At 36.1% G+C, this 19,909-nt stretch overlaps 1 protein-coding gene across 1 annotated transcript in view; it reads right to left on the bottom strand.

The window, feature by feature from the left end:
* Positions 1-7,897: 7,897 nt before the first annotated feature.
* Positions 7,898-19,909, bottom strand: part of taf3 (TAF3 RNA polymerase II, TATA box binding protein (TBP)-associated facto) — a 57,081-nt gene continuing 45,069 nt past the window's right edge. Inside the window, exons 4-7 of the mRNA XM_051890892.1 lie at positions 12,095-12,174; positions 9,972-10,227; positions 9,159-9,265; positions 7,898-8,474 (exon numbers count right to left, since the gene is read on the bottom strand). Coding sequence (XP_051746852.1) covers positions 8,360-8,474; positions 9,159-9,265; positions 9,972-10,227; positions 12,095-12,174 — 558 coding nt within the window. The 3' untranslated portion in view covers positions 7,898-8,359. The remainder of the gene's footprint in view (positions 8,475-9,158; positions 9,266-9,971; positions 10,228-12,094; positions 12,175-19,909) is intronic.

The following is a 19,909-nucleotide window of genomic DNA, read 5'->3' as shown; positions in this document are numbered from 1 at the left end:
TTTTTTCTATATTATTCTACGGAGCCCAATCGGTTAATCATAGAAAAATATTCCAAATGATTTTTGATATAGCCTAATAACTGGGTTGCTTTAAGATGAGCATACTTGTGGCTTCCTAATAAGCCCATATATGTCTGTTTGCATTTATTACTTTGCTTTACAAATTATGGATAAATAAGGTTCATATTAGAGTCAATGTGTTTGTTGATGCTTATATATGTCTTTTATTATAAAGTTTACCAACAGGGGGCGCCGTGATTTGATTTCATCATCATCATCATCATCATCATCGTCGTCTTTTTAGTAATAGTTCATAGCAGCTGTTTGTTGTTTTTGTGTTTGCATATGTTATTTTGAAAAACTTTCTGTCCTGTTCCACGTCTAGACTAATCTTGGACTGCGTCAATTTGCGTAGATGAATTTTACTTGCAAATAAACAGTTTACGCAGGTTTCAGGTGTAGCGTCTAAATTTGTCAAATAAAATGTTAACATATGTTAGGGATCACGTAGGAAATTCTAGGGAAACAATCAGTTTAGTTTTTTTTTTTTAATTTCTTTAGGAATAGGCTACCTGTTTTACAGATTGGATCTCGTTGCCAGTGTTAGTTCATTCAAAGTTATACTTGCGTTCTGTAGGTTATATAAGTCGATTCTAACAAACATAAAAGCACATAGTATTTCAGAAGATATAAAATCCACATGGTCAACTGAAGGCCAAAAGAAAATTATGACATAAAATTACTTTTGTGAAACCTAACTGCAAAGAAATGGAAAAGAAAAGAAAAAAGTATACATTATAATACCTTTATTAATGTAAAGAATACTAAAATAAAGTCTTTTGTGGGAATGTTTCGATATTTTACTGGGAAAAAAAGAGCAAAGATACTCCAAGATTGTTGCAGTTTGGACGTTTTTGCCTTATGTTTTGTAAACATCCCGAAGAAACCTTCAGATATAACTGAACAAAAATATATTTATAAAACACAGACAAGGAAGTAAAATCTCATTGCAAATTCATAACAGAACTTGTTAATGTTCAACCAATTGCTGTTTGCTCTTATTTTAAGATTATCATTAGACATCTGTGTATGTGGGTGTATTAATCAATCTGCCATGAAATGCTTTGTTTTTCTCTTCTCACCTTTAGAGGAAACTTGTGTCTCTTCTCTGACCTCTTCATGTGGCCTCTGACCTTTGTGGAAGCTGTGAGTGACGTTTATCTTCTAATCTGCAAAAACTAACATCACTCACACATGCATCTATACAATGTGAATGTAATTGAAGTGCTTGATAAATGATCTGATGAATTGTTTTCCTTGACCATTAAAAATTACCTGATACAAGGATATCGTCTTCTACATTTATGATATGGGGAGATTATTTAAATTAAATAGCCAAAAAATAATGATGAATGAAATGCGGCAACAGGCTTTTCATGCTCATTTCATGGACTTTTCATGAACTTCACATTCACTAAAAATCACATTGACATAATTTGCTTAAAAGTCAATGATAAAATGGCTTATATCAGTGAAGCTCTAAATAGTAGAGCGATATAAGGCCAAAGAATGATGATGATATAGACTACTACGATACAATAACTATATAACCATAAAGTCCACAACAAAACTATGATGATAACGACAGAGAGGAAGGATCTTATTGGAATCTCTAGTCGGTTCCGGAAGTAAAAACTGATTATTAACAATTACTTATAAACCTTTAAAGACAGCCACTGTGAGCTATGAGGTTGTTAATCGAAAGTATTTGTTTCTGCTGAAGCCGTTATCCTGCATTATTTTAAATTTGTTTTAAAATAATCGTGTTTAAAACCTATTGGGGTGAAAAACTACATTACCCATGATGCTGTACAGAAAATTCCACCAATCAGAGAGTCGAAACAAGCAAAACAGCTCCGCCCACTCCCATGAAGCGCTGCAAATAACATAATCGATTCACTCTCCCTACGCTCTCTAAATACTTAAATATTTGAATGTGGCCTATATATATATATATATATATATGCATATTTTGCAATAAACTTAAATACATTGTTTTTATATCAACGTTTTTACATGAGCAGTATATTTCTCCATTTTTAATTCAATTATGCTGCCAGCAATGCTTAATGGGATTGTAGTTCTTTCCCTCACTAAAGCCGTTAAGTATACACTCTTGTACCTTTGTATTTTTGACCGATTTTCAAATACTTTTTTTGCTTCAAATCAAAGGTTGTAATTTTGTGATTCACCTCATAGCTGGTTGGCGTGGTTCATTGTTCATAATGCCTTAACAAAGACTTTTTTTGAAATCCCTACATTAGAAATTAATGGAAAAAATACTTCCGGAACCAACGTCACTGAAAAAGTGAGCGGGCATGCACTAAGCATATCTCGGTCCCCCATTGACTACCATAGTAGAAAAAAAAAATACTATGGTAGTCAATGGGGGGGTGGGGGGGGGGGGATCTGCTTGGTTACAAAACATTCTTCCAAATATCTTTCTTTGTGTTCAGCAGAACACAGAAATTTATACAGGTTTGGAACAACTTTAGAGGGGAGTAAATGATGACAAAATTTTTGGGTGAACTATCCCTTTAAAGTGCACTTTTTCTTTTTAGAATTTTCAGTGTGAACACACTGCTCGCACAATTCATACTACAAAATGGCATAGAATTGTGCATAAGTACACAAACTGGGATGCACCTGTATTTCAAACAAGAAAAAATGTAGGATGGGACTTGATTTTGTCCATCAGGAATTGGATCATTGCTGTGTGATCTATGCTATGTAAGTGATAGAATAGTCTATTGGTGTGGACACTAATATAGTTATCATTAGAGTTATTATTATAGTTATCATTTTAGGTGTGAATGGGCATTTAATGTCCAAAACCGTTTTGAAGCCATTATACGAATTTAGTCATTCATTTTTGATATATCATGACAAATCCATATGCTTTTACATTTACAGTCATGACCTTAACGCTCATCTTTGCTGCGTTAAAGGCATGCAAACATTTCATGGTTGTTTTGTTATAGAAGGTGCTCAGAGCTCAAAACTATTGTCTGTAGATACACCCTCCTTTAACAAGCAGGCCTGGATACCAGTCTACATGTGGAATGCATTTCTTATCACCATCCAGTCCACTGCTAACTGCTCCCTGCTGCAGCAGAACAGTCATTTCTGCTTTGAAACGAATAACAATGCAACAATAAAGGCCTCAGTTTTCTGTGATAAGCGCTAACATAAAGAAATGATCTAGCTACGGTAAAGGCTCATTTAGCCAGCCGTATCTGTGCGATTAGCGGAAATGACAGGTAGTGAGGGGATATTTGAGGAGATTTTAAATGAGTTCAGTAGTGGAGAGTCCGCATCAGGTGGAATACTTCAAAGCTGCTGTGTGGGAGCTAAATAGTCATATTGGCAGAACTACAAAGGGACAGACTGATAAGACAAGTATTTTACCCTGTTGTACCCTTCATATGTGTAGATGACTTTCTCTACTATATTAATAAAATTTCAACATTTGTACTCATTATTTCTTATCTTGCTAATTTAAAAAAAAAAAGTGTGAAATCTTTGTTGCATTCTTAAATTTAGATCCATTGCTCTAAGTATAGTGGCCCAAAAATGTATTTTGATGCTTTAAAAAAATTCTGTGTATAATGTTAATGTTAATGTTAATAATGTTTGCTTTAGGTCTATAGAAAAAAATATTAAACCATGTAGCATTTAGCCTATTTTAAAGAAGAATAGCACAACAAGCTAAACATTTCACAAAAAGACATTGGTAATGTTTCAATTGATAAAACAACAATACTGATCAAAATCAAGCATTTGGACACTTTTTTGTGGAACGTCAGTGGAACAGGTAATCGTGGCCGTGAACAGAGTGATTGTGAGTGTGATATTGTTGATACAGTTGAATAAACAAGAAGTTAATATTGCATAACTTACATTTTAGATACTCTTTTGCCAGTTACTTTGTCAGTTTTTGCTCCGCCAATGAAAACAGTTCCAAACAAAGCCAAAGCAGATAAGCTGTTGAAAACCGAACAACATTCATTCGTTACTGAATTAATTTGTGTTTCAACAAATTGGTTGAGAAAATGATTCAATGATTCACTCATAAAGATGGCTGAATACGAAATAGTGTACTTACCATACAGCCCTTGCTATTTCTGCAATTTCTTTATAGGGCCAAAATCCGGTTCAAAGAGGGGCCTGTACCATGATGGTAGTTAAACAAACTCAGGGCTAAAGGATTAGTTTCAATCAAGTTGACAAAACTAAACCAATTCAATCAGGCTTTGTTGGTACCATGACACAGATCATCAACTTTTTCTGTCAACTCAGGCTTTGGTCCTGAGTTCATGGAGTGCGTACACATGAAAGTGTGACATCGGTAGCGAACAGCCAATCACCTGCCTTGAAACAGAGAAACTGCGATTTACTTCTTGCAAGAGAATCAGCAAGATTCAGCAAGATTCTTCAGGGATCATTTGTCAACGTTGTCGTCTGTATGTGAAAAACGCAAAGGAAAAACTTTTCAGTTTTTAGTAGCTACATTGTTGTTGTGTATATTAGGGCTGGGTAAAAAAATATTGATTTCACGATTTTAATCGATTCTCATCTTTACAAGCAGATATCGATTCTTAAATCCCAAGAATCGATTAGTCTAGTCATTTTCAGTTGATGAATGAGCAGAATATATAGCGTGCTTTGTTACTTTTGATATGAAGCAAAGTCTCAGATTTCAAATGACGTCCATCTTATTATGAGATTCAAAAAATAAATACCGTTTTGGCGCTGTTTAATGTGACGTGACAGATCGCTTTAGCGCATGTGAGCATCCTCTCCTCCGCTTTAATACCAGTTACAGCGCAAAATAAACATGAATAAACATCTGAAGGTATGTTAAAATATACAGTACAACTTACCAAAATCCGTATCATGTCTCGTGTAATAGCTCAATCAGTGTTTCAACCTCGGAAAGACGTCAATAAAACAGCTTGTAAAACACATAAACTCATTAGTCAGCTAGAAAAGTGTACTGCTGCATCCAAAATAATCAATATGGAATCAAATCGAAATTGTAATCGAATCGAAAGCATGTGAATAGTAATCGAATCGAATCGTGAAAATTGTGTCAATACCCAGCCCTAATATATATATATATATATGTATGCTTTATTTACCAATTATATATTTATGTTAATTTAAACTTTATATTTTATTAATAATTGTTAAACTAAAATTGCTCATGTGAATTGGATCATGAGTATAATATTTATATAAAAAATATAAAATAATTATAATAAATATTCATCGATAAAGACAATTTTGTATTTAAAAATCTTTTACTATATTGTGACCTTAAATTTGAAGCAAGAGAAACTTGGGGAGTGACATTATTGTGTCAGAGATGTCACTTTGCTCACAGCTGATTGGTCCAATTTCGGTTTGAGATCTCTTACCTAGAACATAACCTGCCCCGGAGCAGGTTAGCCATGGAGCGTTACTATGACAATGAACACTGCTAAACCCAAGCCACTTTCATGGTAGGCCTACCTAAAACCCAGGGTTGCCGCAAACTAATCTGAAACATACCTGGCTATCCACCTAAAACGGCTTCATGATATAGGTCCAGGAACTACTGTAACTGTATACTTTAAAATATGAATGGTACCACACAGCAAAATATTAACGCAGTTATGCACAACAAACTTCCGTATTCTGTAAAACAGGTTGCATCGCTTCCGGTTCAGGTTTTTTGTACTTCGTTAAATATAAAGCCAGGGCTGCCAACTTTTGAGCTTCAGCTAGGAGTGAGACACATTTCGATTCGATTCGATTCATGAGCTTGCGAGGTTGCGATTCGATTTCAATCTCGATTCAATATTGATTCATTTGGTAGGTATATGGATATATAACTTAGTAGCCTACATGTTAATTTTTCTCAAGAACAAAAATATTTCTCAACTAATGTTGTACTAAACTATACAGGGAACCCTTTCAGCTGGTATATTTGATTAATTAACAACTGACTGTAGGCTATACAATTACATAAGGACGTTTTTATAATAATAAAGTTATAATAATAACTAACTTTTAATGGTTTTAGAGTAAAAAATACAATTAATATGTAATATAGTGCTTTTTTGCTCCTCTCTGGAGTACATTTCTTCTCTGTAACTATAGTTTATGGGCATTGAATAGCTATTCTGAGGTAAATGTTGTTTACAAGCTGTTTTATCCGTGGTTGAAACACTGATTGAGACATGATACATTTCAGAAGGCTGTAATGGTTCTTTCAACATACCCTCTGTCAATGTTCATTCATGTTTATTTTGTAGGCTTACTGTAACTAGTAGCTAGTAAAAAGGAAGAGATGATCGGTTCACGTGCGCTCTCCCTTCGCTCGAACTGAGGCTACAGTGTTGTCACGCCACATCAAGTGCGCCAAACGGTAGTTTGAATTTCATAATAAAACTATTTCTATTTCTAATAAAAAAAATAAAATAAAGCTGAGACTTTGTTTCATATCAAAAGTAACCTGGTCTGTCTTGTCTATCTCCGCGACGTTTTTCACTGTGTGAAAATAGATGTGTGGCATGACAGCGAGAGAACAGTGACAATTGCGCGAGTCTCACGCTGAATGCGTAAGCGTTGGCAGCAGCCCTGAGTAAGGTTGTTTTAAGATGCCTTCAAAGGAGCTACTAAATATGAGCATAAAAAGTTTTTTTCTTCTTCTTACAAGCATTCGTACAGCTTATTAAAACTGAATAAAATGCCAACAATAAAATAACTAGCTAGGTTAGCTGATTACCTTAAAAATCCGTAAATATGGCCGTCTGTTCACTTTTTCCAATAAGCGGATGCGATATGAGACCAACGCTATCTCACGACAAATTCGTATGTATTTTACAAGGTGGCTAATTCGTCCGACGTCACTCGTATGAATACATACGATTCGTCTAAACCCCAGTGACGGGTATGTTTAGGGGCGTGGTTAGAAGTAGATCATGCGTACGAATTCATACAAATTTGGCAACTCGTGAAATATGTACGAATTGCTGAGAGATTGTCCATGTGACGTTCGACATAAAGCCCATGGTATCTGCAAACAAATCATGCTTCAAAAGATCATTTTTATCCGTTTAGTCCATTCCCGTAAAGTTCACACAGGTGTCCTAGCAGATTGACCATAGGCGTAACTAATTCATGTTCCACAAAAGACACATTAAGTGTCACAACTTTCTTATTTTACAGCAGGCCTATATTCATTGTTTTATCATTTAAAACCGTCGTTATATGCGAAAAGTACACTTGTTCTTCATCTTTTTTTAAAAAATAAATACCACTTGCTTTGACACTTTATGCAACACCAGACATTTTGTGCCTTTTTGGGGCCACTGTAAGTTGAAACAATTACAATTTTGTTAGGACATGAATGAAATGGCACTTTACCTCTCGAGGATTGAGGGGTTTGTATACGCAGTATATCATATTTGAATAAACAATGCCCATCTCTGGTTATTTGTTTTTTATTCAATGTGTTCTTGAAAAAACATTTCAATGTGTAACTGACACTTCATTTATCATATTTAACTCATTGCAACCTTTATGGCAATATAAAAACATTTACAGTTCAGTTCCCAACAATAATTTGCCATATTCAAGCCTAAAGCCAAAACCAACTGACTGAACAATACAGAAATATCACTAAGGTTAAATAATAAAATACATTTAACCTTTTATTTATTATTTTGACACAGTGCTTATGAAAACCTTATGTTAAGATTACAGTCACTGATTTAGCGTTTTTTTCTGAATGAGTGGTCCACCTATCTTTACTCTCCAACCCAAAACGAACGACAAGACAACAAAACAATAAGATGTGAAAAAGCAACTTTTAATTAAATCCATAGTAAAATGAAACTGCACCTCCAGTCAAAATCAATCAGAAGAACCATATTAAAAGGCAGATTATAGTACAGAATGTTTTTTTCTCCTGGGTGATTTGATGAATCAGCACATACATGGAACAACCATTAATTGAAGGTGAACTGAGAGGTTCATTTCAACACACATCTACTGAACAATCATGAGTTTGGTACAAAGATCATATAGACATACTGTACGATTCTCCACATAAAAAAGTAACATATACACATTTGAAATTTTCATTTTAAAAAATACATTATGATACCGGACACTGAGTTAAGTTTACCAAGTTAAAAGAAGGGCTGGGTGAAAACAAAACAAAAACAAAAACAAACGCAGCAAAATAGAGTTGGAAAAGAATTAAGGCGAAAACAGATGAGCACGAAGACGGGAGAAAAAGAAATGTGGGTCAGTGCGCTTTGCGTTTCCTTTTTTTTGTCTTCTTGTCTTTCTTCTTGCCAGCGCATTTCACACAGAACCACGACTGGTCCTCTGGAGGGGCGGCTACAAGACCCACACATGGCCTGAAGGAGAGAGAAAGAGAGATCGATGAGTCTCACTTACAAGTTGTTTTTCATGATACCGATCTATATCATTCAAGTTTATGTGCCAAGTTTGCATTTTTTTCATATATTTTGACATAAATTCGAAATGGAGACTCAAAAAAAGCATGTCTTTTATATACAAAACTACTCGATCATTCTCACCATCAAAATATCTGCTTTCATCATGAAAGAGACACAATTTGTTCTCTATGTGTGTGTGTATTTTTGATCTTTGAGCGAAACGCATCAAAAAGATGATTCCCAAAAAGCTTTACAGTAATGCCAAGCAATCTAGGCTCATTTTGGGTTTTTTTGATTGGGACTTCCTCTGATTTACTTTAAAAGTGTGTGTGGCTCTTGAAATGGCATGAAAGAGAATTAGTGTAAAATAAAACAACTCTGTAACTTTAATTAATCAAAACGTACATTTTGTGCTTATATGTCTAAAAAAGGACGCGTCTTGTGCACCACACAAGATGAATAAAGACATAACTGCATGACTTCACCTAAAGTCAAGATGAAATTAAACAAAGACAACTTCCTTATAGATAAAATGTAATTCCAGCCTATACTGTTCCTAAAAAAATATGTCACATTACTGGAAAAAAAAAAATCTGTGTTTGGTAAATGTGTAATGTAAGAGAAGCTGGAAACGGCTTTTACCAGTGATACCAGTCGTCACACTCATCACATCCGATCATGGGACTGCCGTCATCAGGTTTATTACATCCTGGACAAATCCAGATCTGATTACCCCATTCATCCCGAATCTGTGATGAACAACAAGAATCAATCAAACAAATTTGGAAAGTGTTACTTCTGGCATTGGTCAAAAAGCAAAGTAAAAACAAGTGCTATTATATACTATTATATGTGCGTCACATGATCTCACATCCTCTATCATTTCGAGTTGGAGGTCATAACCCGTTTAAACCATGTTTTTTTTTCCGGCTTAGCCCAAAATTTTAGCTAGAAAAAATCTAGGGAAGAACATATAAATAAATATATGCAATATGAGTTATATATGCATTAAATTTTCAATGCTTTTATGTGCAATTTTTCAATGCTTTTAAGTGAAATAATGTCGACAATAATAATAATAACGACAACAATTTGCAATTCAGTACATAACATTCAAAATGTGTTTCAAAGCCAAGTTCAAATTAATGAAGCAAGTCGCACATGATATTTATATAAAATATCTGATGCCTGAACTGTATATTGGCGTACTATATAATTGCTTGACAACTGTAAACAGCCTAAAACTGGGCTAACGAATGATATTGTTTTGCTGAAGAATTATTTATTGTGTTATTAATTACTAAGAAATAATATAAATATTAAATATATTATAATGTATAATATAAATATACTTTTTGTATTAATAAAATGGATATTAATATTTATAATAATAAAATTAATACAATCCAATAATTAATTTCCAATAGTGTTGTTGTGTGTACATTTGATACTTACCACGTATGCACTGACGGTCTCTGTGACGACGCTGCATCCCCGTGCTTTGGCCTGGCTGGGTGGCGGCTGAATGGGGGCGACTGGGGGCGGAGGGGGCAGGTTAGGAGGAGGGCGGGGTGGAGGTGCTACAGGAGCCGGGGCAGGTGGAGGAGGAGCTGGAGGGGAACGCATCCGAGCTCCTGGACCAGACCTGGCCACTGGGGTCCGTGGTGGAGGAGGGATGGGTTCTGAATCTGGGACCACCTTACTGATCACACTGGTGAAGAAAGAGAGAGGGAGAAAGGGTTATATACCATATCATCATTTATTTACATGAACTGATATTTTATTGTACTACTGCTTGTTTTAACTATAATTAATAATGAATTTTAGCTTTTTTAAATTATATATATATATTAATTAAGATTATAAATATAAGATAATAAAAATTATATAAATATTAATTAAATAAATATAATTAAAAAATATCATGTATATCATTCTCCTGTGATGGTCAAAAACCAATATGATGACCAATTTTATAAATCAGCTTTTCTGTTTAAAAAAAATATTGTTTTGATTAAGAATCAGTCAAATAATTAAAACAGTAAAAATCAATCAATCAATCAATGAATAAAAAACCTAACCCTAACCAATAAAAAATAAATGCACACATGTAAATAAAAATATATACATATGTATGTATGTGTATGTATATATATATATATATATATATATATATATATATAACAAAGATGTTAGATGTTAGGAGTAATCTACATACCGCCATTTTGGGATGCTACACTTATGCCTTTCTGAATGCTTTTCTATGCTTGCATTAAAAAATGACCTTATAATATCTGCATTCAAATATTAGCTAATATTAGCTGATATGTTTACCAGTATATTATGGATCCTTAATTATAATCTGGCAATAGAGAACTTAATGCAGTTCGACTTTTAAATGCTGCCAGACATACTGATTAAACCCTGCTGTTGCCGAGTAACAGGTTGATTGACAGGCTCGGAGAGAGTGGACAGCGGCGCTTGCTGTGGTATTGACCCTGAGAAGGGCGTGTCAAACGGTCAGCTCCGATTACACACACAGACACTCATTATTTATGCTTCATCTGACTGACACACACACACACCACAACCATGCACAGGACTCCCTCTCGGGGCAAAGATGGTGTGGGGTATGCCCTGTCCAGGATGTGACCTCAAGACCTTTCAGAGGTCAAAGTTGACCTGTGTCCATGTTTTCACGTGCATCAGAAGAGCTTCTGTTGAGATCTCGGAAATATTTACACTGTAACGATCATTATTTTTGTTATTGCTGATACAAATCAGTACTCTTTTATCTTTTACTTTCATCACTGATATACTATGCATCCCTAAAGTCTTTCAACCTCAAATAAAAGTAAAACATAAACAACATCTAAAGCTTTGTGTTTATGTAAATGAAATAAAACACAAGGACAGACATAAAAACACATTTTCCTCTTGAAAGGACTGCTGATTGTGTTTTTCTACACACCAGACTACAGGTGCAAGAAAAGAACACAACATAGGCAACATCAGAGGCACGACACACACTCCCAGGCTGAGAATAAAGGCCATCCTGTACAAACAGACACACACTCAGACGTAAACACTAATGTTTCCTGTCCTGCATGCAGGTGGAACTGAAGAGGCGAGGAAGAAATTCAAAAGCACAGACAAAACAGTGTGTAGACACTATACTTTCTGAGTCTAAATCACACTGGCCATTGAAGCGACATCAGTCACATGTAGACGTTCAGGAATCAGTAATCGCCTTACCTGTAGTATGGCGCTGTGTGTGTGTGAGGGGGTTAAGTGGTGTGAACACTAGCGCTATTGATAGGAGTGTGCAGGAGGGGGCCATGATGTGGGGTGTGTGTGTGTGTGTTTGCCCCCCTCAAAGACCTCATGGGCCGTCTGGGACTGGTCACAAGACCCAAAGCCTGAAACTCACACCTGTACACAGACTCAGAGACTCTGACCACACAGAGAGCTGCCTGATAGTCTCAACTCTTCGTGTGTGTGTGTGTGTGTGTGTGTGTGTGTGTGTGTGTGTGTGTGTGTGTATGTGGTGTGGGCCGGGGGGGTGGGGGGTTACTTACATCTTGTCTTGTCCAGCGCCCACTCTGAGGGTCAGTCGGGGAATGACAGGAGATGGTGGGACAGCAGGAGAAATATCAGCCTGAACAGAGACAGAAATCATTTGAAATATACTGTATAGCCCATTTTATTTTTTTCTATTTTTCTGGATTCTGTATTTATGATTTAATAGAAATGTATCATCAAAAACGGTATCAAATGAAATGAATTTATAAAATTTTGAAAATTTAATCAATTTTCTAAAATGTAATCAATTTATCAAGTTAGCAATTTATATTAAAAAGTTTATTGATTTTTTTTTATAAATATAAATATTGATTTATTACTCAGCCCTTTTTGAGCTTTCTTTAATGCTGTCTATCTAATAGGAATTTGCAAATGTTATACAAATTACTGATCTCACGATAACCAATATGCTAATCAATGTAATAAATCTCTTCTGTTTTGCCTATATTTTGATACAACGTTTGCATTAAAGCTGTGAATGAGAACTTTACATGCTTCTTAACAAAACATTATAATGTATAACAGAAAAGCTCTAAAATAAGCTCTACTCTATTTGGCTTCAATATTGAGTTTTAAAATAATAATAAAAATAAAATCAAAACAATGGCCTGATGGTTAATGGTTTATAACTATGGTTTTCAAGCCAGTTTTGAACATTGTACAGCAAAATGCAGGTGTCACTTCTCTTTTGAGTGCCTTCTAACAGTTCTTACAGTTGTTTACAGCATAGACAAATCACTACTGAAAAATTAGGCACTGATAACCAAACTGAATCCACAGAGTGTGTATAGAATCAAACTACTTCAGTTTTAGTTTCACATACACAAATCATGGTGTGTCTCAGTTGATGACAGACACAAAAAAATGGCAGATATTAATATGTCAAAGGTTGCTAATATCACAATGTAAACCCTAACGCTCAAAATAACTGGTTTGATTAGGGCAAACTCAAATGAACAAATTAGTTCAATCAAATAAACTTTTATGAGTATTCAGATGTTTCTTTTTCTTTTGAGTTCATGAAACGGACACACTTTAAGTAATCTGAATTGTTTCATTGTTTTGAGTTTTATGAACTTGTTTCTTTTAATTTAGACAAACTTACATTTACCTGAAACTGGGCTGGGATTTCTATTTTCCAGCATGCTTGGCCATGACACTCAAAAGGGAGAAGAAATGCTCAAATTAAGTGTTATACAATATTTTTTTGTATAGAATAAAGATAAGTGGGGGATTTAGTTGTGTTTAATGCTTTGCCATCCCAATTTAGAAGAGTTTCTGTTATGTCTTTTTTTTTGAGGGGTTACCATTCATGATGATGAGTGGAGCTTAGTTTGAGAAAAGGTATATGATAAATGTTCTATATTGCCGTACTTTTCCAGCAATTGCTATGTTATGCTAATGTCATCAAAGAATTGTCACCAATTAGCATTTGATAAATTAGCTAGTTATAGCTAGCTAAATTTCCACTGCTAAAAATATAAGTTGAGATTACATGATAATTTTAATTTAAATGTATGAATTAACTTTTCAAGTTAAGAGCAATTAAAATGTACGAGTACAAAATTGAAATCTGCCAGTTCTGCTAACTTAAATTTGGAATTTCTTAACTTAAAAAATTTGATGCAACTGATTACCTTAAATGTTTTGAGTTTTGCCAACTTATTCGGGTTTACAGTGCACTGTTGTCTAAAATAGCTATCACCAAAACTGTTGGCATACATGTTTTATTCACAGCTGCAAGATGGCAGAACAGTACTAAGGTCATCACCATGTCAGCCATTGGTAGTTTCGTTTAGTGGGATCGACACCATATTCCTCATACCCACGGAATGAATACTTAAAACTGAGGTTACCCTTCCCAAAACTTGCAGTGTTGACATGATCATGAAAATCTAAAGTCTAAAGCAAGCTATTAAACTACAAATCAGCTACTAATGAGGACAAGACCACCTGGCCTCCCCTCAGACGCTCACACTTAACACGGCAGATGGATAACAGTGTCCTTCTAATCCAGTTTAGCTAGCACCAGGGTCAGTCCTCCTGAAAAGCCCTTTATGTACACACACCTCTGATGCTGGCAGTAGTGTGTCCTGTCCGGGGCCATGGAGGCGGGGAGGAACGGAGAGAGGGGTACAAACAGACCCCAGTACAGAGATAAAAACAGCAGAATGGGATGATGCACAGAACAGAGCGCATGAGAGATGGAGGAGATGATAGCATAGGGACGGATAACGCGGCGCTGGCTGAGGAGACCGGTGTAGAGTGTGTCTCGGGGGTTTTTCCCGAGGCTTAACGAGAGTGAGGTGCTCTTTGTGTGTTTGTGTTGGGGAGAACCCCTGCCGCTGTGGTGCTTTTGTCCGCCCAGATCCCCCATAATGCCGCTGCACTAATTGTTTAACACAGAAACATGTCTTTTCTCTCTTTAATGTTTTTGTTTTTATTGTTGCGCCGCGCATTCATTACAAAACCTTTGTGGATTTGGAGACTCCTCCCTGTGTCTCGCTCTCTCTGTCTGCCTACCACCCCATCCTCTCTCTTTCTCTCTGTTTTTCACTTCCTTTCTTCTATGGAAAGAGGGGAACGTAAGTATCAGCAGAATTGAGAGGATGGCTGGCAGGTTGCATCATTTGGAGAGAATAGGAGCGTGAGAGGCTGTGTTAGCCGCTGCATTAGCATATATGCATGAACAAACCTGGCGAGTGACGCCAAAAAAACAAAAAAAGCTCTGGAGGTATGCCTGCACGAGCAATTCTCGTCCTCCGATTCGCTTTCAGATCCGATCGTCCCAAATGGATGGCTTTTATGAAGCATTATAACCATGACTATCACACGTCTCTTCTAGCGATACATGCTTGGGAAAGAACCGCCAACCCCGATTGCTCCTATATGCGGGTTACACTATACTGGGGATATACAAGGGCTGCAACTCTAAACTGCCATAAAAGATTAATCAGCAGTTTGTACTTCAGTTGATTAGAGGAGCTCTTGAGTTAACGCTGGACTTGGCACAATGAACTTTAGACTGCCGTGTTAATCTATGGAAAACTCCTCTGAGAGAATTGGGCAAAACAAACTTGTTTCACCTGGTACCTGTGTTTCCTGCTCTGCTATTCAACAATGGCGCTGCATAATCTACAGTGCCACGGCAAAATAAATTATATTTAACCCGAGTTGTGACTTTGCAGTCTGAATTGAATGTGATGAAATAGAAAGAGTGGGTAGCACAAAATAATACAAAGACAATAAACAGATTTCTAAAAACTGGTTTTGCTTCAGGACCTAGATTTTACTTTGGGATCAACAGGTGACCCAACACAGTAACTAAAGGGCAGGAATGATTTTATCCATTAGGAACTGACCTCAGCCAGAATGGTGGGAGATGGATGGGCTACAAGGCGGTGAGAAGTAAGTAATTTTAGATTTTTAAGTCATTACAGTTGTAGTTTTAAAACGCAAACAACTTCACACTGCAACATCTCCCAATTGGAAGAACAGTACCTGTGTTTTCTAACCACAGTAGGGCAATGGGGAACAGCCATCCAAAACAGAAGCAAGTACAGACCTCTCAACCTCCCCAAGGAAGGAGCCAAGGCCGTGTGTCTTGACGATAAGGCCCATGTACGTGTGTGTGCGCGTCTGTAAGAGCGAACGTGTGTGCACACTCAGGGTGACCCACAATAGCAGGACGAGATAGTACTATCTGCTTATGTTAATTAGTCTTTAAGTGGTTGAGGAGGTGGCAGCAATGTCTTTCTCCCTAAAAGTGCCCCGTCCTACTTAACCTACTCCTATCACGATTAGGCCCGCTCATTCAAACACGCACCGCACCCAACATAAATGGCTGCGGGATCGCGCAAATTGATTAATCAGCTTCTAAATGGATGTAAAGTGCTGTAGCCAGCATGACCCGGAGACCGGCGTCACTCTTTAAAAGCGCTATAAGCTAAGGAAGCGATAACGAAAAAGTGAAAAAGGAACTCTCGAAATTTTACAAGAGTGTAATACCATAAAGCACAATACAATTAAATATGATACAAAGGTCCTTTTTGTGTCATTTAGTAAAGAGTCAGTGTTCAATAGGAGTGGAGTTTAGAGAGACTGTGCTAAATCAAAATTCATAGCTTTCATAGACAATATTTAAACTAAACGGTTTAATCAAAGGGATAAATGTAAGGCTCGTGGTCAACTCTTACCTTTACTGTTCATACCAATGACCTTAATCACTGCATTTAAAAAATATGTAATGTAGTTATGGCATTCATGCCATCCCTGGAATGTCAGGTGTCGGATGCATAAACTGATAAAACTAGTCTTACAAGTTAGTCATCAAAGACTGTTCATACATTTTTTAAGTCAGTTACATTAAAACTGATTGGTCTAATTTGATAACAAAAAGTAAGACTGATTGCCCCTTGGCTAACTGCTAGTTGGTCATATGAGTTCTTTAGACACTGTCTTAACATAATGGCTACGTTTATGCAACTGGGTATAAACACAAAGAATATCTTGGCCATCATGGAATACCCTTCATTACTGATAGGATTGAGAACTGAGAACTAGTTCTTATTCACAACAGCTTAATTGTTTTAAAGAATACTGGAACTGAATGACATTCATTATATTTGGTTCCTTAAACAGTTGAATTGATTAGATAAGTTTCTGACTTGTTGGTACTTGGATCATGTCAAATTAGACTTGTGGGCCATTTACTATTGTTGTGTTGTGCGTACTTTAACAATGTGTTTACATTCGACTGCGACCGTTGTTCCATCGTTTTTCGCCATGCTAACACAGCTTGATACTGTCTACACTGGACATGTCAAAGTGAACAATCCAAATCCATTTATCCACTTGTTAGAAGTAGCGCAAGCACGTAGAGCACGTCAGAAATAGAACGGGGCATAAGTTTAATGTCGGTGACTTGTCAAGCCGAATCCAATGTAGACAGAATCACTAATTATGAGTAACATTGTGTCCGGTGTAGCAGTGGTGTAAATTATTTAAGAAAATGTAATTAGTATCTTTTTGGCTACTTTGTATTTTGAGTATCAAAGATATTAGCAACTTTTACTCTCTACTTGACTACATTTTTGAGTAAGTATATGTACTCTTTACTCTAATACATTTGGTAACGAGTAATGCAATTACATTTTGCTTGGCATCTAATTTTTTCTGCAGCAGTTTATTTCTGTTACAAAATAAGCAATAGCCATCTACAGGGCATTGCATGTACTACATCTTTTGCGTTTTGCCCTTACCCAAACTTGTCAACTACTTTGCGCGAATGTGAGTGCATTAGTAGGTAGTTGCTGAATCGCAGCTGTTTTATATTTGAGATGAGGACATGGCTGCAGCCGGTGATTATAGTTAACATTACTTTATTTATCCAATATATTGAAGAGACCATTTTTGAAAGATATTTGTTTACTTATGCCCTATTTGAGCACTTGGGCACTGAGACTCGAGTGTCTGTAGATGAGGCTGTTGTGTTGTTTGCAATATTGAGGTGTTCAGTTTTATTTCAACTTTCCCAAATAGGTAACACTTTATAATAACTGCACACTATGAAGCATTAGTTAAGCATTAGTAAACAGTCAAATCATCATTTATAAAGCATTAATAGACATTAATAAGCAGTTTATAAATACACCTATAAATGCTTTGTTCTTGATTTATAAGCATATCTATAATGTGTTTAATAATTGTACTTTCATACTTTATTAATGATCAATTTATCATTTCTAAATTAAGTATTACATTATTTACAAACCAGTTATTTAGGAGTTGTCAGTGGTTCATAAGATCATTTAGGAAATGTACAAACCCGATTCCAAAAAAGTTGGGACACTGTACAAATTGTGAATAAAAAAGGAATGCAATAATTTACAAATCTCATAAACTTATATTTTATTCACAATAGAATATAGATAACACATCAAATGTTGAAAGTGAGACATTTTGAAATGTCATGCCAAATATTGGCTCATTTTGGATTTCATGAGAGCTACACATTCCAAAAAAGTTAGGACAGGTAGCAATAAGAGGCCGGAAAAGTTAAATGTACATATAAGGAACAGCTGGAGGACCAATTTGCAACTTATTAGGTCAATTGGCAACATGATTGGGTATAAAAAGAGCCTCTCAGAGTGGCAGTGTCTCTCAGAAGTCAAGATGGGCAGAGGATCACCAATTCCCCCAATGCTGCGGCGAAAAATAGTGGAGCAATATCAGAAAGGAGTTTCTCAGAGAAAAATTGCAAAGAGTTTGAAGTTATCATCATCTACAGTGCATAATATCATCCAAAGATTCAGAGAATCTGGAACAATCTCTGTGCGTAAGGGTCAAGGCCGGAAAACCATACTGGATGCCCGTGATCTTCAGTGCCCTCAGACGGCACTGCATCACATACAGGAATGCTACTGTAATGGAAATCACAACATGGGCTCAGGAATACTTCCAGAAAACATTGTCGGTGAACACAATCCACCGTGCCATTCGCCGTTGCCGGCTAAAACTCTATAGGTCAAAAAAGAAGCCATATCTAAACATGATCCAGAAGCGCAGGCGTTTTCTCTGGGCCAAGGCTCATTTAAAATGGACTGTGGCAAAGTGGAAAACTGTTCTGTGGTCAGACGAATCAAAATTTGAAGTTCTTTTTGGAAAACTGGGACGCCATGTCATCCGGACTAAAGAGGACAAGGACAACCCAAGTTGTTATCAGCGCTCAGTTCAGAAGCCTGCATCTCTGATGGTATGGGGTTGTGGCATGGGCAGCTTACACATCTGGAAAGGCACCATCAACGCTGAAAGGTATATCAAAGTTCTAGAACAACATATGCTCCCATCCAGACGTCGTCTCTTTCAGGGAAGACCTTGCATTTTCCAACATGACAATGCCAGACCACATACTGCATCAATTACAACATCATGGCTGCGTAGAAGAAGGATCCGGGTACTGAAATGGCCGGCCTGCAGTCCAGATCTTTCACCCGTAGAAAACATTTGGCGCATCATAAAGAGGAAGATGCGTCAAAGAAGACCTAAGACAGTTGAGCAACTAGAAGCCTGTATTAGACAAGAATGGGACAACATTCCTATTCCTAAACTTGAGCAACTTGTCTCCTCAGTCCCCAGACGTTTGCAGACTGTTATAAAAAGAAGAGGGGATGCCACACAGTGGTAAACATGGCCTTGTCCCAACTTTTTTGAGATGTGTTGATGCCATGAAATTTAAAATCAACTTATTTTTCCCTTAAAATGATACATTTTCTCAGTTTAAACATTTGATATGTCATCTATGTTGTATTCTGAATAAAATATTGAAATTTGAAACTTCCACATCATTGCATTTCTTTTTTATTCACAATTTGTACAGTGTCCCAACTTTTTCGGAATTGGGTTTGTAAGTAAATGATTAATAAACTATTTAAACATACATTTATACATTTTATTATTTAGACATATAATAATAGTTACTCAGTGTGTTAATAAATGCTTTATTAACACATATTCCTACTGTAATTCATGATTAATTCAGGTAGTTATAAAACATTTAGTAGTTGTCAGTTAACTATTTTTGTGAGCTTGTGTAAAGTGAGGACTATTTATGCCTCGTAAAGCTTTACAAAGGAGATTTAATGTTTTAAAGTTAGTACTGAGGTAGTTTTGACACTGTGAAATATTTTATTATAATTTTATAAACAATATGTTGTTGTATTTTGGCACTTCTGTAATCCAGTGTTGGCACTGGTAAATTTTTATTCAGCAATGTTTACACTTTACAGAAATGTATTTTTATATCAGATTGC

The sequence above is a fragment of the Ctenopharyngodon idella genome, chromosome 4, assembly GCF_019924925.1.
Source record: "Ctenopharyngodon idella isolate HZGC_01 chromosome 4, HZGC01, whole genome shotgun sequence".
NCBI lineage: Eukaryota > Metazoa > Chordata > Actinopteri > Cypriniformes > Xenocyprididae > Ctenopharyngodon > Ctenopharyngodon idella.
The sequence above is the reverse complement of the archived record's forward strand: the minus strand, read 5'-3'. Positions and strand labels throughout refer to the sequence as shown.